Here is a 27,057-nt window from a genome sequence, read left to right as displayed (position 1 = left end):
GGAAAGGCAGAGGGAGAGGAAGAAGCAGCCTCCCCACTGAGCAGAGAGCCCGAAGCAGGACTGTATCCTAGGACCCTAGGATCATGATATGAGCAGAAGGCAGACACAACCCACTGAGCCACCTAGGTGCCCCTAAAAGTATTGATTTGTTTTTAAAGCTAAAAATAGAAGAGCGCTAAACTTTTTTTCATTTTATATTCCACACTTTTTTTTTTTTTTACTGCTTCATGCACATTAAACATTCCTTTAGCAGTTTTACCGTCTCTTTCTTGTGCAAACATTCACTGTTTCAAAAGAAGTCAATTCAAAGAACCAGAAAACCACATGCCCTCAATTTAGTTTCTGTGACCAAAATGGCTTTTGACTTAGATGACAAAAGGGGAAAATAATTCTAGGTAGAAATGCCTTGATTATAGAAAAGCATTTCATCTCACTCTCTTTTAGGTTTTTTTCTTTCTTCTTTATAAGTGTATGTGGTATTTCTTTATAGCGCTCAGGGAAATAAGGAAATTGTATAGACTCTGATGTCTCTAAAACATTTGTTCAATAGTCATGAGTAATTAAGCTCCCTTACAAAAACAGATCTTGGAAGTGAACAATGTCAAGGAAGCTTTCTCTGCAAATATGAAAGTCACTGTATTTTCCTGCAAATACTTCATCTTTGGATGTTTCATTTTTATTTTACATATTTTAATATGCAATATTTTATAATAGTTCTACTACAGACATTGTAATACCTCCTAACAAAATAAAGTGTGAAATTAAGTTTAGCATTCATAAAAAAAATGAACTTATCCTTAATTGTGCTCTTGATAGCTTACGATGGGAGAGCAGAGGAAGGTTGTAGAATAAGCAAAGCAATGATGTAATGATATTGGGCTCATAATAAAATTAACTATTTTTCTTTAAGCCTAGAGTGACAGGAGTTGATACTTAGAATTTTTGTTATTTCAGTTGTCATGATTTGCTAAGGTATAGGACAGGTTTTCTAGCTTATTAGATACTCTCATACTTATTAAAGTGAGGGAAGCCAAGGATATGTCATGAGGTTTTTCATTTTTACAGGATTTCTTTTTACCATGTGTAGTTAATATTCTATCCTTAAAGTTTCTGGAGTTTACTAAGGATGCTTCTGGATGTCTGAAAAGGGTCACTCAAAAGTCATCAGCATATCTTGTCTTTATTTTTTTAATCAGTGACTGTTCACAAAATTTAGAAAATTGCTAATAATAATAATTCTGAGCTGAAAATGTGGTCCTTTCATATGGATACATTTTCCTTCTTCTGCTCCTTCAAAGAGAATCTTTTCTTTTCACAAAGAAGTGAAAAGACACTGCATTTAACAACCAGAAGGGAATGGAATAGGTGGAGGAAGCAGGAAAAAACAGATGATTAGAGAAAAATGATTCTGAGGAGTTTCCTAGTTTCGAAGGGATGATTCATGGTCATCTGCTTTCCAAGGCTTTTTTTTTTTTTTTTTTTCTTGCAGGATGGTGAAGAGGAATTTTTACAAAAGAAAGTTAAAAAGCTTCTCTTTCTATTTTCCTTTTCTTTCCTTCTGTTCAAACAGTATTGCCTCTGCTCTTGGGCTGTTGTCCCAGATCAGTTCTACATACAACCCACAGAGATAACTCCTATTCCTGATAAATTTATGAGCTCAAACAAGACAAATGTGGTCTTTCATCAACTCCCTTGTCCAGTTTTCTGAAACTTTCTTAGTAAAAGACACTGTTATGTAAATCCTAACGATAAGTAATCAGAACTGTTTAGTCTCATATTTGCCCATTTGAAGCCTAAGCTATACTGTTTTTGTTTTTTTAATATTTATATTAATTATATTTTAATTACTTAGATTTAATGGTTATATGTTAATCTCATGTATGATTAGTTTAAATTTATTTTAATATTGAAAATAGCTTATTTCTCACCATGACATACAGGAACGGAGGCTCTTATCATGCTTTCTTCAGGCTGTTTCTGTTGTCACATGTTAATTATTATTAGATAATTGCCAAGAAATTTCTTGAGTCTATATGAAACTTGTCATTTATCTCCTATTGCTATAGCATCTTTTTTAGTAAAATATAAAAAGACATTAAGCGGAGGTGATGCAAACCGCCAAATAGTTAAGTATTTAATGGTTAGCTTTCATGTAGTTTGTTCATTTCTTGTTGTGAATTTTACAGGGTCTTACCAGTATAACGTCCCAGAGTCATTGCCAGTGGCCTCCGTTGTGGCCCGAATCAAAGCGGCTGATGCTGATATAGGAGCTAATGCTGAAATGGAATACAAAATTGTGGATGGTGATGGATTAGGGATTTTCAAGATTTCTGTTGACAAAGATACACAGGAAGGAATCATTACTATACAAAAGGTAATATTTTCCTTATTTTTGTTTTCTTGAAGGTAGCACCAAACTAATGGCATTAGTGGCATTAGTGCCACTAATGTGGCAAAGCCACATTTGCTTTGATGAAAGAATGTATTAGTCAAAACAAATGACCATGTGGAGCTATTACTATTTTAACTGTAAGACAAAAAACTATGCATTTATTTTTAGGTGTCAGAATCATAGAAAATCTTGAATGACATTTATAGTAATGCCCTAACTAGTCTACTCTGAGTAAAGCCATAGCCCTTATCTGTAGTTCTGTGACAGCAAGGCACACTGACAGATGTACTGTTTTATTTTATTTATATATATATGTATTTTTTTACTTTTTATTTATTTATGATAGTCACAGAGAGAGAGAGAGGGAGAGAGGCAGAGACATAGGCAGAGGGAGAAGCAGGCTCCATGCACCGGGAGCCCGACGTGGGATTCGATCCCGGGTCTCCAGGATCGCACCCTGGGCCAAAGGCAGGCGCCAAACCGCTGCACCACCCAGGGATCCCTATATATATGTTTTTTATTGGAGTTCGATTTGCCAACATACAGTGTAACACCCAGTGCTCACCCCGTCAAGTGCCCCCCTCAGTGTCCATCACCCAATCACTCCATCCGCCCATCTGCCTCCCCAGATAAACTGTTTTAAATGACTTATGTGGAGAGATGTGTTTCTTTGTTGACTCTTCCAGGAAACCCTAAAATCAACTACACATCTTTGTTAGCAACTAGACAAACAGTCCATATATGTGAAAACAGTGCAAAGTTGGAAATAGAAACCAAAATGTTGAAAACTTACTACATTATCAATTATTCCCTTTCCAAGTTTATACTAGTTGAAGTGTTGGAAGAATTCATACAGAGCATGAAAAGTTGTAAAGCTTATCATAATCCCTTAAATATAAGTGTAAAGGAGATAGAAAATCACTATAATCCTAACTGAAGACTCTGTCATGGTATATTTAAATTAGCTCATACTACTGATTAGATATGGGGGATAATGAGTTATTTATTCCCTCTGCTTTGTATAGACGTTTTTGACAAATGTTAAATTAAAAACAAAAGAATTATTGCAGAATATAGTCTTATTTTCTCAACTATTTAAAAATACTAAAATATAGGATATGTGAAAATCCCCACCCCCTAAATAATGGAATTTTATGCCAGTCTGATAATCCAGGTGTATAACTTTCGTAATTAACACTCTTCAATAATTAACATGTGTCAATAAAGAAACTTATATTTTAATTGTTACAGGAAAACATATGTTTGATTTCAGGCCAATGGACAAAACATTTCTGCAATTATTTCCAGTGGACAGCTGCTATTTTAGCTCAGCTGGTGACAATCTGTGTAAAAAAGTTTTAATAACTAGGATAGGCCAACTGTTGGCAAAATGTTTTGTTTTGTTGTCTAAAATAAAAGGAATGCAATAAGGTACAGTGCTGCTCAAAGATTTCAAAGAGTCAACTGAAATCAATCTGTTCATATTCTAGAATTTTAAAATATATATTGATTTTTATTGAACATGTATGTGCATTTCATATATAAAGAAAGCACAAATTATTCAAACATGTACATAAAAATATATATGATATATTTAATTCAGTGATTAAAAATTATCCTCAATTTCTGAATATTACTTTTTAAAGTTTTAGGGAATTCATTGTTAATTCTGGTCACAGTCAAATAGCACACTTTTTTTTTTTAAGCTTAAAGCTTTGAAGTCATTTCTAGCTTCTCTTTTGCTCCCCCTTGATCCATAATAGCTCTTGGCTGTATGTTTTTTCTATTCTCCTTGGCATTATCTTAAGGATGGTTATCATTGCTCACTCTAAAACTGTTTTAATAGCTCTTGAGTTCACAACCTTTTTCTAGCTTCTCAGATCCACCCTTTCTTTAAATTGTTGTTCAAGATTCAAAAACACTTTATTAATCCAACTAGGTTGAAAGCAAGCTACCTTATACTAAGGGAAGAAGAGAGAGGGATACAAAAAATTGAAAGGAAGCAGTAAAATAATCATTAATGAGGTTATATACATAGAAATTCCAAAAGAATTCACTAAAGGATTATTAAAATTAACAAGAATTTTCAGTCATGATAGTAGCTACAAAAGTAAGTTAAGCTTCACGATAGCTCATAAAACTGCTCTATGAACTTTCATCTTCAATCTAAGGACAGCGGCTTCATGAAAAGAATATCTATACTTGGCCCACTACCCCTAAAATCTTCCATCTTAAAGCAGTGTAGTCTGCTAACCTCCTAAGGGCAGTCTTTAAACCTAAATCCAAGTGATATTCCATCATGAACCCAATAGGATCTTGAGTCTCTATTTCAGAAGTGTTTTTGCTTAACATTAAAAAAAGATTAATTAGCCTCTTTAGAGTGGTTTTATTCAGAATGAAGGAGGTCTGTCCTTAAGATTTTCTGATTCCCTCTGTCAGAACTAACAACTGCATATGGTCCTCAAGGCAGGATTTTAATTTTCAGTTTTATTTATTACGATTTCAGTGAAGGGGGGGTTCTGGATTTCATTCCAGGTAAAATGCTACCAGAAGTTCCTCACAGCACGTGGAAATGTGTATGAGCAGGTAGAGAATAGTGGAATCATCTATGAAATCCAGAATGGATTTCTGAACCTGAGTCACAGAGCATTCTTACTAAAACCAAGAAATTCTAAAGAAAACCAAATGAAGCATTCTCCCATTGTTCTTAGAATAGTTTTAAATTTTCATTTAGATAAACAATAGAATGGACAGTCCATAAAAATGATCCATTTTTTGATGGGTTTTCTAGTCTCTCCAAACTATTGGAAAACATTTACAACCAGGCACTGCTAGGATGTTGACATATGTATTTGTTCTTATGATTGTGAATGCCTCTAAATATTATTTCACATTGGGATAACTGAGTTTCACTCTTTGTTTATATAGATATTTCTTTTGGAAATAGGTTATTTTGTACCTGTGGACCATGCTTGACTATCACGTGAACTTATTTTCTCTCTGTAGTATAATAAAACTTTAGTTCATTGCTTTGTCAGAAACAATGCGCTGTCATGGTTATAATGAGATTTATTCCAGTTTGAGCAAATTGTTATCATATTTGGAAACATTTACATGTCATGCTTTGCATTAAGTGAACCTAAAAGCAGAGAGAGAACGAGAAAACAATCTCTTTAAAGATATGTTAGAAAGAGAAAAATAAGTACAGAATTGTGAAAGATTACCTTCACTTATGCTATTATTGCTCCAATGTCTTATATAGAAAATGTTTATAAATATGCCCAAATAGCCAGAATCCCCGAGGCTAAAGGTTTTTGTAGGTATTTTCACAGAATTAGAAACATGATTGTATAGTTTAAATATTGTTTTAAATTATGATGATAATACAGTGTTTCACAGTTAAAACAGAATACAAGCTGCTGCTTTGGCCATTTATGAATGATTTAATGATAACCCTTATACCCAGTTGCACAGGGCTTCCAAATTCACAGAGTGTAAACATAAATATTATCCCATGTGAGTGAAAACTGTCTTTCTTTACACCTAGAGTTTTTTCTGCTTACATTTTCGCATCATAATTTACAACATGGGAACTATAATTTCCTATTTTTCCTTTGAGATATGACAATCTGTCTTCTAATGTGCTTCAGTTTTCAATATAAGACCTCAGTAGGGATTAAATATGGGATTTTGCTTTTATAAAATACATTACTATACAGTTACAGTGCAGTAAAAAATGAGCATTTTCAGGATGTATTTCCTGTGAAGGATGAGTACACATTCATGTCTGGCATATGGATGGTGTTTGGAGGATCACATTTTCACGGTCAAAATAGTATATTTAAGCTTTTTTTCTGGCCAGCCCTATGTTATCTTCATAATCTCCTTATATTCATACCTTTAAAAATTCTGAATGAAGCCAAAGCCATCGAATAATAGAGCATTATTATAGAAGTATTGATAAGGAGGCCCGCATGCCTTCACTGGGGGGGCAGGAAGAGTTAGACTATATGCTTTCCTTTCAGCCTTCAACTCTGCCACAAGGATTTCTAAGCTCTGGGGTTTACTATCTTGTTATTGAAACGTGTCCTTTGTTTCCTACTTGCAATAAGGAGGAGCTAATTCCCAGAGTCAAGTGTCTATTTCAGCACTTCGTAAAATGCTGCTGATGTGTGGTGGAGGTATATCAAACTGACAACATTTCTAATTTATATGTCTTCTTATCATTATGTTTTTCTTTCAAAAGATTTTATTCAATTAATCCTGGTGCCGTGGAGGCACATTTCTTAAAGTGGAACGAAGACATTTCTCATTGGACTGTGAAAAGGCATACATTTTGGATTATTTTGGTTTTAAAGGTGGCTGTGATAAGATTAATATGGTAACTGTAGTTAACTTCTGAATTTCAGATTATATTTTCCAATTTATTCAACCCATTATTACCGTGTATATTTAAGTAGATCCTTATATCATTTTCATCATTATGCTCATGTGTGCGTATATATAGGCAATCTACTTATTAAGATATAAACTTAGCCATGTTTGAATAGCCAAGATTAGAGAAGAATTTAGGGGCTTAAAAAGGAAATAAGAAATTGACACTCTTTGAAGGACGTTGATAGTAATATAAATGTCAACACATGATAGTCTTGATAAAAGAGGCAAAGGCCATGTTCACTTAGGAGTATTTCTGTTTGCTTTGATTTTGACAGTTATCAGAGCAGTGTTCTGCTTTGATATGTATATGCCAAAGACATTTTCCAGTGAGTCCATCACTTTTTTTTTTTTTTGCTTAGTACAAGTCACAGATAATGTACAATTTTTTTTCCTTACTTCTGTCTTTTTCCATGGTGTGTTGTTTCCTGAATTAGTTTCGATGGGTAGGCTTCCAAGAAAGACATATTTAAGAAAGAGATATTTAAGAAAGAGATAAGATTTAGTGATTGTATAAGAAAGTTGAAGAGAGAATTTAAGGACAAAACTTAATGTTTCCAGTGTGAGTAACTAGATGAATAATTGTGCCATTCCTTTCAAATGGGAGTGTACAGATGATTATTATGATTTAGAATACGTGTGAAGTGCCTGTGGTATCTGGATAATAATGTCTAGGAGGTCATGAGTAAGGATTTGCAGCTCGAGGCAGAGGTCTAGAGTACAAACTTAGGTCTGGGAGGCATTACCATATGCATGATAATTAAAATTAAAAGGGGCACTTGAGAATATCCCTAACGCATGTATATAAAGTAAGGGAAAGGGGTGTCTGGCTGGCTCAGTCGGTGGAGTAGGCAATTCTTGATCTCATGGTCGTGAGTTCAAGCCCCACATTGGGCATTGAGGTTACTTTAAAAAATATAATAAAGTAAGGGAAAGAATGCTTTCAACATTACTTGGTAAAACTAAAAAGTTTAAGTTAGCAGGGTAGGAAAAGATTCTGAGAAGGGAAATTGTTTTATTTTTCCAGGACTGAGGTATTCTAAAAGACTTTATAAGTAACTGAACCACAAAGGAAATCTAAAATATAAATATATTCAGATAAAGAAAAGGAATTGCACGTATTATCAGTAGAGGAGGGAACTGATGGATTCCGGAATCTATTTTAGATAATAAAGATAAAATATAAACCAATAAGGAAATGCTTAGAAGAGCCAAGGGCCTGGAATTCAAAGAAATTCACATGTCTGGATATGACCTCTCCCTCACTATTTCATTTGGTCATTTCGAGGCTATTTTGGTTCATTTTCACTGTATCTGCTGCCATCATATCAAAATACGCTGCCACATGATGTCAAAAACTGAAGCCACCAACTTTTGTTTCTCTCCATAGCTGTATCAACTATTCATTGCTACTTAATGAATTACCCCCAAAATCTACTACTTTAAACAACAGTATTTCTTTACATCATGATTTTGTGAGTTAGCAATTTGATGGAAGTTCAGCCAGATGATTTTTCTGCTGACCTGAGGTAGGCTCACACTTGGGTCAGTGGCCAGCTCCTGATCAGCATGGTGGGTCTGCCTCTATGGAGGTGTCTGTCTGTCTGCTGGGACAAGGGGGGGTATAAATGTGTCTCATCTCCAGTAGGTAACTTGGCCTTGTTCCAAGAGTGGCAAGAATCGAAGCTACAAGGTCTCTTGAAGCTGACATCAAGAATTGGCATATCATTGTGCCACGTTATAGACATCAAAGCAAGACAGGCCAGCGAAGGTTTGAGAAGTGAGTGGAAAAAAACACACATGAAAAGAGAGGAGCTATAAAATACTGTGGATGCTGGGAAAGTAGAAAAAAAGGTTTTGAGTCCCAGCGGTGCTCCAGAGAAACTAAAAATTTAATCTTCGGGTCACACATACATGAAATGGCAAAAGAATCTCAGGTCTGCTGACTTACGCTGTAGTCTTCTCTCCTGTTTCTGCATTACTCACAAAATAATTATGTGGGTCAAAATAAGTTAATATTAGCTGCTCTTTGGTAAAGGCTCCTAGGAAAATAGAAGCTAAACTGCCTTTGGGTCATAATCTGCATTCAGGTTGCCTGAAAATGTGTGAGGCCCTTCCACAGGAAGTCACTGGGTCTAGTCATGCTGGGAAATAGCTCTGCTTGAGCTGTTATGTTACACTGGGAAAGAATATAGTCATTTGCAAGGCTTGTTTTCTATTTTCTGCTTATGAAACCAAAAAAAGCCTAAATTCACAGGGAGTATGTGGTACACAGAATAGTGTACCCCTGCTATGCATCTCAAAGATACCCATGTCCTAATCTCTGGAAACTATGAGTAGTTGACCCTGTATGACAAAAGGGGTTTTGCAGATATGATTAAGTTAACGGGGTGGAGATGGGGAGATTTTCATAGATTATCTCATTGGGCTCAGTGTAATTAATCATGAGGACCTTAGATGAGGGATGTGGGAACAGAACCAGAGGGAAGAAGTGATGTGTTTTGAAGATGGAAGAAGAAGCTGTGAGCCAAGAACTCGTGTGGCTTTTAGAAGCAGGAATGATTCTTCCCTGAAGCCTTGAGAAGGAACACACCCCTGCCAACACCTTGATTTAGACCTCTGAACTCCAAAATGGTATAAAACAATAAATTGATGTATTTTAAGACACTAAATTTGTGGTGTTTGCTACTGCAGCCACAGGACATTAATACAGAAGTCATAGTGGAACATTTCTGTTGAGTGGCATACAGACAACAGTACCTAAAAGAGAAAGCCAGACATTACTTAACTAGATATGGATAAGAATCTGGGGAGTTTCTGATTTAGGCATTCTGTGCTCTAGTTGAAATAATACGTGATGACAGTAGACATTTTGATGATAACAGCCCTCAATTTCTCTCTCACCATTGCAGCATAAACTACATCAGTTTTATATGGTTGATCCTACTTTCTTCCTTTGTCAACATCCTGAGATTCACTACTATTCTTTTTGCTTGTTTTAGATTACCTGATTCATGCTTCCAATTCATTCTGATGTTTTTTCTTAGTCTGTGGAAACAAAGACCCTGGAACCATCCTGTGTGATTATGAGCAAGAAACTCAATCTGAAAAAAAAAAAAAAAAACTCAATCTGTCCTTGACTCAGTTTCCAGATTTGTCAGAATGATCTGTTAAGAACTGTGTTATCTGACAGTATTATCTTGTGAGAATCAATGAGTGTGAGCAGTTAATAAGGTAATATTGTAAAACTCATAGAATGAAAACCTGCATATGTTAAGGCCTATATAAATGTGTATTGTTAACAGGGAATTCATTTAGCAGTTTATGGTTCTCTTTGTAGATAGGTTCAACTAAAAATCTGAAACATATGTACATTTAGTTGATGGTCTTAGATTTTTTTTTTTAACTTAGGAAATGGAGATGTGTTGTATCTGCTTAATTGCTTCTGTTTGCTAGTATCTAGGTTAGGAGATGTTAATTTAATACTCATGGAAGCCAGAGGACACTTGTGTGGCTAGATAATGGAAATAATTATTCCTGATATTTATATCCTTACTTTATTCTTCATATGTTGACATACTTTAACATTTCAGGCTTTAAACATTTCTGCAGTTATTCATAATATCTTCGTTAGGGTCCCAATTTACCTAGAGAGCACTAGATACTTTCTGTGTATAAATAGTAGTCTATTTGCAAAATGTGAATATTTGTATGAAATACCTGATAAAGAGTTGCATTAAAGCATAATTTTTTGAAAAGTCAAAATAATGACTCTCATAGAAATATAAACTGGACATGGTGGTACCCAGAAGTCTTTCTTGTTTTGCTTATTCCAAATTTGCTTATACTTATTTTGCTCACTTTCAGATGATTTGTTTGTCCTTACATATTTTTAATGCATCAACATGGTGCATCCAAATATAGAATCATACACACACACACACACACACACACACACAATTTGGAACACATTTTCCCTTTTCTCTCTATAAAAAACAGCTTATTGCCCAAATCCACATATAGGTTTCATGATGCACGAAAGATTTCAAGACAAATAAAATCTTCAGAAGATGCAGAAGTCACTTGCAACTGTCGGCAAAAATTGCACTGGACAAATTTAAACAGGGTAAGACAGACTTCAAGGATGTGGCCACAGGAGAAGGAGGCCAGAATTCAGTCTAAACTCAACTCAGGTGAGAGAGAGGGCAGGCGAGTTAAGTGCTGGAGTGTATTTGGGTGGTGGGTGGATAACAGGGCTTCTGTATGTGCTGATTGACTTTACCTAAAGGGAAAGTAAAATTTCTTGTAGCTTCACAACAGGAGGTAGTTTTATAGCTTGGAGCAAGGCTCAGACAGAGTTGGCTCTTACTCTTCACAGCAGCCCTTTCTTCCTTGGTGATGATATTTCAAAGAGATGACTCCCTGTTTCTTGAGGAAGACATTCTTGGGCTGTAAAAATGGCAAGAACCTTTTTTAAAAAAAATTTCCATCTCAAAGGGGCAGAGAATGGACTTACAAGTTTTCTAAAGTCACTGCTCTAAGAAATGAGAGTCCAGGGGCTGAGAGGGAAACATTAAGACTTTCTTAGGCATAACTCAGAGAAGGGACAAAACAAAGGAATAATGCAGTTGTACATAATAAAGGTGTGTTTTGCTTTTGAAAAGTTCTTGATGGGGGGATAATTTTAGAATTCTTCTTGTATTTAGGTGTACAAAGTTATTCTTGCGGAGAGACCTTTTTCAAGGTTGTAGATCACTTTTAAAATTCTGTACAGTAGATTTATTTTGAGTAAAATTATTGTAAAGGAAAAAATTGTGATTGAGGGTTCTTTTTCTATAGATACCTCATTTAAGCTCCTTTACTTAGGAGGAAAAGATTTCTATTGGTTTGATCAACATGTAGGGAAGATATTGAAAGCAGCAGAATATGCTTTGATCCAAAAGACAGCTGGAATCTCTAGAAAAAGAAGTGTCTTTAAAAATGACAAACAATCTTAGTGCTTTTGTACAAAATCCACATTAGACATAGACACTAAATATATAGACAGGCACGTGTGTGTATGTGCGCACACACTCTCTCTCTAATCAGCCCTGTTGGTACCATGCCATGTTTAGAAGAGCAGAATGAACAATTTCCAAAAGAAGAGTTTAACTTGGATCAATTCCTAAACATCAACACCAGCATTGCCCAAAAGTGCAAGATCTAAAAGGAGGCCATTGAGCTTAATGAGAGCACATTTGGCTATAGACCAGAAGCCAAGCTATATGGAGAAAGACAAATGCAGTGCAGTGAATCTATTAAATGGATTCAAGATTATGTTTTAACTTAGGTTTTACTATCGAAAAGGCTAAAAATGGCAGGGGGAGGGGAACAAACTATCCAGACCTCACTCTTTATGATAGTTTTTGTTTCATTTTGTTTTGTTTTAATTCAAGACACATATTGCAAACTGACTTTACTGAGGCCTAGGTGTCATGGGGAAACAGAGGAGGAAGGCATAGTCTTAAGTGTCATTTTATTTCCTCATTATCTTGCACGAAATAAAGGCACTAAGAATAATAGAATAGGAAGAAGCGAATATTTATACAGCAATTACTCAGTTTCAGTCAATGTTCTAGGTGTTTTAAATTTAGGAATACTTTACAGCAAACCTATAAGATTGGTTAGGTGGGCAGATTCCTAAATGTGATACTGGCATACAATAAGAGACCTTAATTGTTCTTCGAGCCTGATTTTTATACCAGGAAGGGAATAGGTGGTGGGTGGACATGGCCTTGTCTTCACGTAGTGTATCTTTGCCAACTACACAGGTTAACTTTGAACTGTCACTAGAACTCCCTGATGTTTGGTTCTCACATCGATGGATAATACCAGCCTTGCATTTTTTTAAATGCACATTCAAGATGTGTATAGAATTTCTTGTTCATAGTTAGCTTTTCGTATAAAGAAGATTTATTATTTGTTAGGTAAGGAAGTTAGGGGGACACTCATAAAGAAGGTGATAGTGGTTCTCCATGATATTTCAACTAGAGAAATGAAAGACAAAATTATGGGAAAGAAGGACCAGCAGGTGATGGTGATATCAACTGGAAGACACAAAATGTCCTACTTATCATGAATAGTTCATCTTAATTGCAGTAAGAGAGACGGCAGGAAGAAGGGTAAGCATCTAGTCTGGGAAAAGCTTATTACCTTGGGTTCCTTAGATCAGGGGTTGACAAACAACTCCCTGTCTATTTCTGTACAGCTCAGGGGCTAAGGGTGGTTTTGTATTTTGAAGTGATTGAGAAAAATGGAAGGAAGATGGGTGTTGTGTGAAACGTGAAAGTTGTAGAGAATTTATGTTTCATTGCCTGTAAATGAAGCATTATTGGCACTTGGCCACACTAATTCATTGACAGGTGGCAGAGAATATACAACATGAAAAGCCTAATTGTTTAGTATTATCTCCTTACAGGAAAAGGTTGTTCATCCCTGCCTTGATTATAATACTTATTTTTAAAGTTTTTTTAATTTTAATTCCAGGATCGCTAACATAGTGCTATATTAGTTTCAGGTGTGCAATATAGTGATTCAACAGCTCCACGTATTATTCAGTGATCATCAAGTTAAGTGTTCTCTTAATCCCCATCACCTGTTTCACCCATCCCCCACCCACATATGCTCTGCTAACCATCATTTTTTTCTCTATAGTTTTTTGGGATTTTTTTTCAACCCTGAAGTTCATCATCTCTGATGGCAAAATATGTAAACAGCCCTATTTTCTAGTCTAGGAAATAATATACCAAAAAAGCTGCTTCTCTCTCTCTCTCAGCATGTCTGACATACATGTCACTTGACAGATGAAAGCACAGCTTCTGCAGGTCCAGAATAGCTCTATGGTATCACTGGTTTGGGTCTGTTTGACTCCCATTTGAATCCAGGTTCTTATTCATCCCCCATATTGCTTGCTGTTGTGAGCCACAGTGTAATAAGGGTTTGGGTTAATTTCCAATTTTATATAGTCTCATTGTGATACATAGTCCCAATATTGGATAGAATCTGTTTAAACATTACCTTTAAAAAAATTAAAAAATAAACATTACCTTTATCTTCCTCCTTTTACTTCCTTTACTTTGTCTTACCTAAATTTTTTTCCAAATAAAACTCTGTTCATGAAATCTAGTAGTTATGGAACATATTGCTTATATAGAAGTCAATAAGAAAGAGGAATAGGAATTAAAGTTCTACTGCAAAAGCTTTCTCTCAATGTGTTTAACAACCCTATCTGTCACACCACACCCCTCTTTGAAAACTCGATGTCTGCCTTATTCTGATTTGCTCTGAAAATCATTTTGTGTAGCAATTTCTTCTGTCTGTAATCTTGATTCATAGCCTTTCATATGAATTCTTTTATTGCTCTATTTTCATAATAGCTCTTAGGCAACCAATCATCGTGCGTGATACTGTGTTTCATTATGACTCAGTGGCATCCAGATGTCTATACCTCATGTTGTTGCCTTTTAGACACATTAAAAAAAAGTTGGTATAAAATAATTGCATTCATTTGTGCAGCAAATTTTGAATTTTTCTTTCATATGTCAGTCAAACTTTTACTTGAATACAGAAATACTTCTCATCCCTTTTGATAGACCTGAATGAATATCTAAAAAGTTGTAGTGGCTTTGAATTGATTTAAAAGGAGATGGTAAACAAGATTTTTAAGACACATTCTGTCATACATAAAGACACATAATATATAAAAATAAGATTTCTCTCATTATCTGTCAGTTTTATAAGTAATATAAGAACAAAGTGCACAAGGTTAATATCCAAGCTTTTTGTGAGTATGTTTAGAGTCTTTTAAGTGAATTTAGGTAAATAATTTCTTTTTTCTTCCTAATGATATCCACATTAAATATTGGACTACGTGTATGGTATAAGACAATGTTAAAGCAGAGGTCAGCCTTATTCCAAGAGGGTTTTCATGACAATTATCCAATGAGCCTTTTGAAAATATGTATGTTTGTACTTCATCCTGGATCTGCTGAATCAGAATCGTCTTAGAAGGGGCCATACGTGTGTCTGAAAACTCCTCTGGCAGGGCAGCCCAGGTGGCTCAGCGGTTTAGCGCCTGCCTTCGCCCGGGGCGTGATCCTGGAGACTGAAAACTCCTCTGGGTAGTTCTGATTCTCACATTTGGTTGAGAAGTATTGGGCTAGAAATATTTTTAGGTAACAGACAAAAAAGGTAGCATCATAAAAATATCACTGAATTTGGTGATATTTAATAAGGTTAATAAGGTGATGTGTAGGGCACTGGGCACTGCCTACCATGTGCCCCTGCATCTTCATCTGAAAGCTCAGAAAGAATTAAAACTGCATTTTCCTGTCGCTATTCTAAGAAATTTTTTGTGGTCAAGAAAACCAGTGTACCTGACTCTTCCTTCCCCCCACTCCCTACTTTTGGCCATCAGGATTCCTTAGGGCAAAGGTATAGTTTAATTTTAAGGCTCTGTGTCCTGGATATTTGTGGTCAAGTTTTTTTTTTTTCTTTCTTTCTAATTCAACAAGAATTTATTGAGTCCCTTCTATGTGCTGAATTCATAATAGGCACTGGGAGTGCTAGCAATTAAGCAAACAGTCTGGAACTTACAATCTACTGGATGAGACAGATGTGAAGCCAGTAAACATTTCAGTAAATGCTCCCTGATCTCAGTATTGTAAACTTATTTTGAGTATTGATTTGTGTATTTTTCCCTCAGTATTAATCAGAGATGAGCCATAGAAACTTTTTTATGTAATATATATCTGCAAATACACACACATCTATATTTGTATATTTCGTATCTACATGGGTTTATGTGCCTATGTTATGTTTTATATAAATAGTACATATATATACTGTTAAATATGCATACATATAATGTCTATGTACATAAACAGTGTATACATATATATATATATAACTTTCTATTTATATAACTACAATATTATTGTGTTATTTTAGTCAGCCTCACACCTTTTGGGGTGGGTTGGAATAAATACATACCTGCATGTGTGCACACCCATGCCCATGAACACAATAGATGAAGCTGAATTACAATTCTCAACATTACATTTTAGCCCCTTTTCCCTAAGACTTTTATTGTTACATAACCATTAAGTTGAAATGATAATTAAGTATGTCACAAATCGTGCTTTACTTTTAATAGCATTTCAGTCCATGTCTTCACTTTAAAAAAGTATTTTTGTTTCATCTCATTGAAATGTAAGGAATATTTTGGGACAGTTTTTCAGTGGTGAGATTGAGATTGAAAGTCATAAAAATCTGTGACTCTGTATCCTTTGAAGAAAGAGAAGCATTTTATTGTCACAAACAACTTCAGCATATTGTGTATATAACTCTTTTTTTTTCACAGATGGTGCTTTCCTAGGACAACATTTAATTGCTCTTAGAACTTTTTTAAAGCTACCAAATGGTTTAAGTTGGGTCACTATTTTTGAGTAAAGTGTTGGCAGTGTTAATCACTCTTTGAAAGTTCCACAACTGAGATTTTGGACTATAACTCTCAACCATCAAATACAAACAGACACATGGTGCATAGGGGTAGAAGAATTATGGAGACAGAAATTCTGGGTGCTTCTTTGAGAATTGGCTGTATTTTCAGAGGGCAGAGACTCCACATCCCCCCTAAACTGTATGGTTGCCTTTGGAGGGCCTAAAGGCTCGGGATTGTAATGCAGTCCCTGAAATCACTAAAGATGACCTTTTAAATGAAAAATCCAGTGGAAAGTTATATTTTTCTTTCTTTTTAATGTACACCCCTGGATAGTACAGTTGAATTACATGGTTGAAGGATATTATATTGATGTCTCTTTTGGAAAGAGTTTTCAATCTTATCAGTTGTCTTTCAGATGATATTCTAAAGACTTGCATTTGCCCGTGCAATGCACAGCAGCACAGTGGATTAAGTTAGCTCAGAAGCATTTACCATTGTCTGTGAGCCAGAAAAGCAGCAAGGATTACGATTGGCATTATTATTTATTATTTGTGAATGCTGATGGTGCATTTTCATGGCTGAGTCCTTTCTGTGCTTATTGACATGCATAAATGAAAAAAGCTCTGCTTAGCTAACTATTTTATTGGTAATTTAATTTCCCTAATAACTTCTTTTACAGGACCTGGATTTTGAAGCCAAAACAAGTTACACACTCCGGATAGAAGCTGCAAACAAAGATGCCGACCCTCGCTTTCTCAGCTTGGGGCCATTCAGCGACACGACAACGGTGAAGATAATTGTGGAAGATGTGGATGAGCCCCCCGTGTTTTCCTCACCTCTGTACCCCATGGAGGTGTCAGAAGCTACCCAAGTTGGGAATATCATTGGCACTGTAGCAGCTCATGACCCAGATTCTTCCAACAGCCCTGTGAGGTAAATCTCATTGCTCTCCTCTTCTGCGATTTTACAACAGTGCGCTTTATTCACAACTCATGTTTCTGTATTATGATGCTTTTGGTTCATAGCAAATGAAGACCATTTTTGTGTATGCATTGAGTCACAGCAGCAGAAGTAAAGCAGGATCAGAACAACTCAACATTTTACTGATCCAAAAATGTTTCACGTGATTATCCAAGGCCATTATTATGTAGCAATATTTTTAGGCATTCATTATCAGCCACAAGCTAGAGCTGCTGTTCCTATTGAACCAATTATCTTGAGCTCTTTCAAAGCAGACTGTGTTCAAAGATGAAGCGATGCATCTCCTCGTTGTAGGATATATGCGTATATTAGACAACTCATTTTATAAACAATTTAAATTAGGGATTAGCTTTTAAATAAATCATTTTCCCTGTTGGTCTGTTCTGATAGGATAGTTTAATTTATTGTTTCTACTTACAAAAAACTAAATAAGACTATCTATAAGGACTTTTTTTCAAGTGTTTTACCAATAGTCCTGTATCAAGACTAGGCACATGGTTTCTAAGCAATTGATCTCTTTATGACTAAAGAGTGATGATAGGTAAACATTTCAAAATACCACAACATTCAATTTCACACATTTTACTTCTGATTTACAACCTAAGGTCTACATGTATGTTTTTGTGTATGCATGTGTTAGTATGTGTGTGTGCATAGATAGGATACATTATGTCTTAAGTGAATATTTTACAGAGAAATTTCTTTGTGTTACACGTCTTTATTTGCATTCATAAGTGAAACTTTTCAGTGTGACACTTTGGATTTCAATTACAAAGTCTGATAAAATAGAAAATCAATGAACGTTTTATATTCAGATATATTCAGCCTACAAGCTAACCATAGCTTTTTAGTTTGAATCTCTCTCTGGCAATGCTAAATGCTTTTGAGCTAAGTTTGGACATTGACTACAAAGTATCATGAAAAATATCTGTAATTTAGACAATGATTCTTAGTTAAGAAAAGCATAATCTTTTACCTCCATAAAATAGTAAACTTAGGCTCTTTCCTTCTCTTTTGTCTGATGATAATACCATAGTCTAGTGAAGAATTGGCATAAAATAATTTTTAGTTCAAAAATGAAGTCATACTCATCATTTCCCTATCTACACAATAAATTCAGGCTATATGGATTGGCTGTACTATTTTTAACACAGTGATCACAAACTATTCCTAAGAATATAATCTTCTGTGCAATAGAACATTTGAAAGTCACAAATGTAGCAGATAGAATAAGTCTTCCCTTCCCCCTGTGGTTGTCCAGCCTTCATTGTCAAAACAGTTTCCTGGCCAGCTCAGCCCCATCCACCAAGTCTTGCAGACCTGCACACACTTGAATTTGGGTTTTGTTATAGCATCACATCTCTTACAGACACAGGTAACTCTCCTTCCCTTAAGAACAATCAGACACAACATGATTTTAGGCATAGATCAGCTACTCCTGAATAGTCTGATTCCTGCTTAAATCATTTAATTTTATGGGGAGAAAAAGAATGTCTTCATGAAGCATGGGATATAAAAAAAGAGATACTACTACATAACATAATTCAGTACTTGAATGACAGAAGTTAAGAAATCTTGTTTCTTCTTTTCTTCCTTTACCCATTTCCTTGTGTATCATCCTGTTAATGTCTCTCCACATAAATATTTCACTTTTTATAATATTTATTTGAAAAAATGCTGCATTATATAATAATTTGGGGAAGAAGGAAGAGGAGGACTAAGTGGGTATTGACTTCACTTAGAGATGAAATGACCTCCAGATCTTGGAGGTAAAGATCTCTGTGGCCTTCATCAATGAAAGAGACTGGCCAGGAATTTATTTTTACCTATTTTTATTTTTTTAAGGCTAATGAAGGTGACCTGAAAGTTGAGGTTAATATTATATCTGTTTTTGAACACCTATATCTCACAATTAAAGAGGTATAACCTTTGTTCAAAGTGGACTAAAATGTTTTGGATGTCTGTGTACATATTTCTTTTGCTTTTGCAAAATTAATTTCTTGACTTACTATTTAATACTTGTATTCTTGAAATATTTTTATGCTATCTTTATAAGGTCACTCAGTCACTTGTAGCTGATTTTTTTTTTCTGGACTTGTCTTTGATACATTTCTCTTCTCCTATTTATTTGTGGTCTCCTTTAAAAGGCCACATTCCTCATACTATAATTTGATGAGTAGGTGTGCACTCTTGTGCATTCTCTAGAAGACTGGTTCTCTTCTCAGCACTGTTATTTGCTTAGTGACCTAGGGGATGCCACTTAGCCTCCTAAGTTTCCATATGCCAGGTAAAAAGGAAAAGCAAATCCTACCCCTGCTTTATCCCAAGTTTTTTGAAGATTAAGGAATAAAGGGAAAGTAACTGATAATTTTAAACTGAGAATCATGACTTAAGTATTAGGAGGTATTATCATTATACATTGCTATTATTACAATTTATTGTGTTTCCATCCCATTTTTGTTGCAAGGTCAGTAAGTCAAAGAAGGAGACATACTTTACAAGCAACTGTATTGGCAATCTGTATTAAAATTTGTCTTGTAGTCACATATGTTCCAATATATAGATGATATTACATAGTTTAATGGGCATAAATATGTGTTAGTATTGCACACTCAAGTACTTATCAAAATGGAAGCCCTCCTTCAACAAATGTCAATGGATGGGCAGAGGGCATAGTCTGCTAAGATCCTAGGAAAAGTGAATTTCCAGATTGAGATAGAATCTGAAGAGTCTCAGGGTTGTGAGCTTTGTGCTCACACCTTTAGAAATACTGTGGTTCTTAGAGGAATGGAAAAGTAGTATTTGTTTCATTGTAGTTGCTTAAAATTAGGCCAATAGTATTTGAATTGTAAACCAGGACGCAAAGTTAGATAATTAGTATTTAAATTTATTGACATTTTTTTGTAGTATGATGCTAAAATCTAGCATATGCTATTTATATTTGGAATATTTACCAATATGTGGAGTGAGAAACTAGAATTCTAGAAAGAAATATATTTACTTTCCTCCAGCAAGCAAAATTGAGATCCTCTTCTTGCATGATCCCTGCCTTGCTCAGCACTTTTTATTTTTACCTACTTTTGACACCAGCCAAAGCTATGAGTAACTTCTTTGTGCATGTGCCCTTTCTTTAAAGGGACTGTGGTACCTACATCACCATGAAAGCATTGTGACCATCTAGAAGTAGAATAGCAGTAGGTAGAAAGATTTTTAAAAACTCAGAGCCCAGTGCTTATCCAGAATATAACACCATTATGAAATGTTATATATTTGTTATAGCTTGCCTAGCATACAGATGGGTTACCTCCCCAGCATGTCATGTATACCTATTTTCCTCTTCCCATATAGAAACTAGAAGCTGGGATGCCTGGGTGCTCAGTGGTTGGGCATCTGCCTTTGGTTCAGGTTATGATCCCAGGGTCCTGTGATCAAGCCCCACATCAGGTTCCCCTCAGGGATCCTGCTTCTCCCTCTGCCTGTGTCTCTGCCTCTCTCTCTCTGTGTCTCTCATGAAAAAAGAAAAAAAAAATCTTTAGAAACTAGAACCAAAAGTGGAAATTAGATAATAGTTGACATTCCTTAGCCGGCGGGGGGGGGGGGGGGGGGGGGGGGGAAGAAGAAGAAGAAGAAGAGGCTTTTTTGAAAGCAAAAGTAGGTAATCCGAGTCCAGCATATTTCTGGCTCTTTATGTTTTTGTAGTTGTTTACTATTTCATATAGATTTTGGCCCCAAAAGCCAAATATCAGGGTTTGTCTGTTGAACTGAAGGACAGGTCATGTTCTACTTGTGATTTTAATCATCTTTCTGGATGGTAGAAACCTCACTTCTGTGTTTTTCATCAGTGAGATGGTGGACACTGTAAGAGCAGCTTCTAGTCTAGAGCACTCTTCATTCCTCATGTCAGCACTGGGGGACTGTGTAGTACGTCGACATACATTTATCAAGAATCTGCTTTGTGCACAGTGCTGGGGCAAGTAGTGACAGAAAAACCAAAGATGAATAAAACATTTCCTCTGACCCTCAAGGAACTTACTATCTGGTTGAAAACACAAGATCCCATAAAAGTTAAAACGAGAGAGGAAAGAAAGCTGTAACATGGCCAATTGTAAGATAAATTGTAATCACCCTGAGCTCACTGGACAGGAGGTTTTATTTGAAGGGGGGGATAGCATAAACAGGGCTTTGAGAGATGGCAGGATTTTGACAAACCAAGAAAAAATTATGCAAAGTCCGTTTATGTTTTATTTAGTTATGTCCTAAGAGTCTAGTGCTGTTTTATGAAATCAGCAGATTTACTTCTATAGGCAGTGCAAGCCCAAAGTCTCTATGCTAAAAATAGCCAATGGATTGAAACATGATATTATTACAAATAAGATCAGATGTGAAGAGGGTTTCATAAAAATTAATGGGGATTGTTTTCAGCATTTCTAGCAATTTAAATACAGAACTACATTTGTATTTATGCTCAAGGATACTACAATAATGATTCTTACCTGCAGGCTCTTTTGGCATTTCTGGTATTGTATGTTCTCAGATAAAAGGTGATAAAATAGTATCAGGTATTACATTATGTAGTGTGACTAGTATGAACACATTTGGGATGTTTGAATAATTCAGTGTGTAGTTTTTTAAGGAGCTTGTATGCATGCATATATTTGTACATATTATCTTAATCTCAATTATTTGTTACTATCTGATTTTTCTAAGAATCTTAGGAACATACAGAAAAATAGTGGTTCATGTGAACAGTAGCATAAATCAATTCCATCAGAAAAACATGAGCTATAATCCATTTCAGAATCCCACCCAATTTAATATAACTGTCACTAAAAAATGAAAAATATGTGCATGCGTGTTCAGGTATGGTGAAAATTTTAAAAATGTGCTTTTTTGTTATAGTAATGTGCTTAATATCCAGAGATAATTTTCAAATGTGTTAAATAGGGAATTCCTCATCTATTTGATCCACTTTCCCATCTTACATTATATTGCTCTAGAATTAGAACTCTGCTCCAAACAAAGGTCTTCTGAGTTAGTTTTCTGGAAGACTCCAGGTAAAATGAATTTATTGAAGATTACATTCCTCTTGATTTGTCTCTTATAGTATTTTCCACAAGTATGATGAATAGAAGAATACAAAATCTGTTATGTTTTTGGTGTGAGTCTTTAGGAAGTATATGTGAGGTAGAAAGATTAAGGACCTATACTTATCTCGTTAGCATTCTTTAGTTGCAATAACAGAAATTGGCCTTGGTAACTGAAAAAAAAAAAAGAATTTATTGAAATAACTGGGGACAGCTCACATAGCTAAAGGAAAAACTGAATAGCCAGTCCTCAGAAAAGAGAGGAGTGCATTTTTTTTTTTTTTTTTTTTAATATGAGCAGCAAGAATGGGCAAATAGTCTTTTAAGGATGCGGCAGTGGGATGAACCCGTGCCAACCCTTTTCTTTTCTCGTGGCCCTCTGTTTAAGGTTCACGGTTTCTTGGAAAGTTTTTTGGCCTTAGGACGTGTGTCCCGTCTCTTACCCAGGAAGTTCTGGGCATCTTGATTGTGAGTACCATCAAGATTGCATGAGATTGGGAAGGTTTAAGGCTCCATAGGACTGTTGAGTTGCCATTATCAGAAGTGGGTGAGAATGCAGTGATATCTCTAAGTATGGAACTTGGTATCTTATTTTGAGGACATTTCTTGTTAAAGTCCTACAAAGCAAGCATCATCAGCCCTTCGTTATAGTAAATCTGTCCCCAGTCACACAATCAGAAAATGTGGTTCCTCAATTTTAGCAAAGTATGTATCAGAACCTGCAGTAACACACACACACACACACACACACACATTTCTTGAGAGATTAAGGTTTCAACTCAAATCATTCAGCTATTTCTATTGTTTCAACTTGTCCAGGTATATTTATCACATTATTGTTTGCCATTCTGGGAGTAGCACTGAGACATTTCTGTTAATCTAGCTCACTCACCCACACATCCTATTTTAGAGCATTGACATGCATATCAATAGCTGGGCAATAAGAATGATACTTGGGAAGAACGTTTTAATCAATCTCCATAGCTGATGGAATAGCAGCAATGATAACAAGTGTTTATTAAGGAATTCATTTTATAGCATATGTACAGAACACTGAGCACATATAGATGTATAACATGTGGTCCCAGCCCTCTTGTTTTCTAGCTGTAGAAGATAATCGTGTACAAAAACTTATTTTAAAAATCTAATATTAAATCTGAAAAGTAGAAATCATCTCGTAGGACTTTCTCATTCTGCAGCTAAAGAAACAGAAGAGTATAAAAATGGTGAATGGAAAGCCCAAATAAGTACAGTAGCTTAGTAGCAGGGTTGTGGCTATAAATTTTGTCCTTTAATTCCTACTGTGTGGTTTGTGGTCGTGAGCACAAAGTCCACAGATCCTACATACTGCAGGGTTTCTTAAAAAAGCATAGTTTGTAAATTGTGTTTGCTTTGGTTTTTGTTTTTAGTTTAAATTAAAGTAAAATAATTTTTTTAAGATGTAAGATCTAAGGAACACGGAGATCCAAATATGTGTCCTCCAACTGTTCACTACGTTAAACATTAAAGAATTTTAGTGACAGCCTATTTTCTTTATACAAACCAAGGAAGGCCAATTATGGATTATATGTGTTTGTTATATTTTTAAAACAGAATGGCTTTAATGAACTAAATTTCAGAGAATTTGCTTTGACTAAGAATTATTCTTTTTTTTTTTCTTGGCAATATGCTTTAGGTACATCCTTGATTTCCCTGTACTAAGTGCCCTAATTTTTTATTTGATCCTAGGGAAATTAGAGTTACAGAAATATGCGGTGACTATCTGTGATAATATAGGACAATTGCTAAGATCAGACACATACAAAATTTTTGAACTCTCCCTTTCAATTCACTTTACTGATTAATAAATTTGAGCTGAGGGATTAAATGACTGATAGATCAAGCCTTATGCTAACATCTCAGGATCTCCTGACTTCGAATCCTGGGGACTTCTAGTCACATCACATTATACTATATTATTTTTTATGATATTTCCTGAAATTATTACTGGTGTGATAGAAGAGAAACATACTATGGGGACAACAGGGAAGGTGTGTGGATTGAGGGTGAAGAAAACTGTTGGATTGACAAAAATTTAAAAATCTTAGCTTTTAGGTTTAAACCTTTCTGCTCTCTGATACTATTCTTGGGCTTTCTCTCTAAAACCATTACCCATTTTCTTCAAAACAATGTATGGCAGGACCCTGTCCCATGAGCCTTCCTTTTCCTCACAAATAAATCAACCACATCCTGAACCATTTGCTGTTTTCAAGCGAAGCCCAAACCTCTGAGGCCTGAGGGTCTGTGATTTTAGGCAGGAGTGAGGTTCTCCAGGATGGCAATTAAGTCTCAGGAGTGAAGGCTCTAAGGGCATTCAAAGATGGGAAAGACGGGGATGAGTTAGAGAAGCCAAGACAGCCCCTCTGTGCCTGCTCCATGTCCGAGGCCTCAGAGACACCCTGAGTAAAAAGAGAAAAAAAAAAAAAAGGCTTTTTTTTTTCTTTGATGTAATTAGAAAGGCTTGCTGCTTTAATACTAGAGGACTATCTTCAAGGAATCCCAGGACTGCAATAACTGGAAAGGGAGAAAAGTGAAGTATAGGAGGACCAACATGGGGAAAGGCATAGAAATGGAGGCACATGTGATCTTCTTATTAATCAGTTAAAACATCAGTTTGACAGACAGTGTTAGATAGGAGAGTATTGGGGGAAAAGTGAAAAGAAGCTGCATTTGTAAGTGGCAGGTACTAAAAGCTCATTTATAGGTACTGTGGTAAATAATGGAAAGATGGCTCAGATGACATGGTTCTGAATCTTGGCTCCATCCACAATCAACTGTGAGACTTTAGTATCCAATACTGAAATACCACAATAATAGTACCTGTTTGCCCTAGTTAGAAATTGTGCTTGGCTAGTAGCAACAAAGCTTAACACTAATGACTTACTAATGAGAAGTCTGGAGTTGTGATGCACCCAAGGACTGATAATTTGGCAGTATAATGTCATCAAGGGCCTTGGCTTCTCATACCAAGCACTCATCACCTCATATTTACAAGATGGCTTTTGGATCTCTTCCCATTGTGTTCATGTCCCAGGTGAGATAGAGGGGAAGGGGCAGAAATCGAACACCAACTGAATTAACAGCTCTGTTATCATTTAAGGACTTTTTCATGATGCTTACTCAACTCTCTTCATCTCATTTGCTAAAACTTCAGTATAAGGACACGAATAGCACATCTACCTAGGAGACTAGCAAATGCTCAGCTGAACACATGGATGCCACTAACAGAAGCAGGGCTCTATTAATAAGAATTAATGGCAAATGAATAGGAGGTATGGAAATAGAAATCTTCATCACACATGACCTTTCATAGTTGAGGATTCAGAAAAAAAAATGTAAACTATGCTTTAAATACTCAACTCTTTCTGAAATGGAAGAATCCTGAAGGAGGGATAGTTTGGGGGAAAGGCTGATGGATCTGCTTTTAAAAATATTGAGATTGAGTTTGAGCCGAGGATGCTGTGCAGGTATCTAGAGCAGTTTACAACTCCCAGGAAAAGGATTGGGGTTGGATATTAAGATTTTGAGCTGTCTGTCTAATAAATGGATAGGCCAGAAGCTTTAACTACTGTAGCAACAAAAATACAGAAATGATTTCTCTAAGTGGTTACTCCAACATATATTGACAAAGGCCAAGTTTTTTAGGCTGTGATTTGCAGAACCTAGAGGTATCATGATGAGTCCACACACTCCTAACAGCACCAGAAGATGCACTGAAGTTCACTTTAGTATGTGGTTAGAGAAACACTGATCCTTTCTACTCAGACTCTAGTTTATTCAGGCCATCAAACATCTCAGGGCTGAGGCCAGTGGGTCCAGACTTGCAAAGATAGTGCCCCTTCAAACTTCTTTAGAGTCTTCGTTTTCTTTTGGCTCAGTCAGCCTTCCTGAGAGACTTGTGGTATGCCTCACTCTGTAGAGTGCCCATATTTTCTTTATTTCTCTTGATTGAGGGACTGCTTTCCTCAAGTAACTTTATACAGTAGTGAGTGCCACATATATAAAATCTAGTTTTTTGTATGTCTAGAGGGACTGGTAGAAAATAGGAAACACCTTTAATCCTAGGTGATCCCAAGTCCCTGTGGTTAAGAAGCACAAGTGCCATTCAGAGTGCTCTAGACAGTGTCCTTGCCAAGATCTTCCAGCTCTTCTCAAGCCAACAGCTCATTCTCTCCCTACATCTGCCCTGACACCCTTCATCATAGCCTAAGAGATCAGGTTTTGGTTTTCTCTAAGTATGATGATAAGGAATAAAAAAATGCAAAATCTAGGTTAAGTGTGTGGTCATTGGGAGTTGCTGAGAAAGTGGATGCAAGAGTAAGAGAGAAAAACAAGTCACCAACCAATTCTTGATTTTTAGTTTCAACAACCAAGTGATTGGTGGTGTCATTTACCTGGAAGGGAAAGAGTAGGAGAGGTGGAGGCTTGGGAAACTGTAGGAATTATAACATCAGTTAGGACATGTTGCATTTCAGCTCATGATGTATATCCATGTGGTCAAATTAAGCAGGTAATTCAATATGGAAGTCTGATGGGCAAAGGATATTTTATGTAAATTTGAGAGTAATCAAAAATATCAAAGTTACTTAAGCCATGAACTGTGTGAATTGCAAAGGAAAAGCATTTTATATGAAGAAGAGAAGAGG

At 35.8% G+C, this 27,057-nt stretch overlaps 1 protein-coding gene across 5 annotated transcripts in view; it reads left to right on the top strand.

Moving 5' to 3' along the window:
• CDH7 (cadherin 7) overlaps positions 1 to 27,057 on the top strand; it is a 120,576-nt gene that overhangs the window by 63,831 nt on the left and 29,688 nt on the right. For 4 of the 5 annotated variants that reach the window (XM_072820850.1, XM_072820860.1, XM_072820870.1 and 1 more), the window contains 2 exons: positions 2,187 to 2,374; positions 16,987 to 17,240. In XM_072820850.1, coding sequence (XP_072676951.1) covers positions 2,187 to 2,374; positions 16,987 to 17,240 — 442 coding nt within the window. Of the gene's footprint in view, positions 1 to 2,186; positions 2,375 to 16,986; positions 17,241 to 27,057 lie in introns of those variants that run through there. The other variant, XM_072820886.1, reaches the window with a different exon arrangement.

This window comes from Canis lupus, chromosome 1 (assembly GCF_048164855.1).
Source record: "Canis lupus baileyi chromosome 1, mCanLup2.hap1, whole genome shotgun sequence".
In the NCBI taxonomy this organism is placed as follows: Eukaryota; Metazoa; Chordata; class Mammalia; order Carnivora; family Canidae; genus Canis; species Canis lupus.
This window is presented reverse-complemented; position numbering and strand designations above follow the sequence as displayed.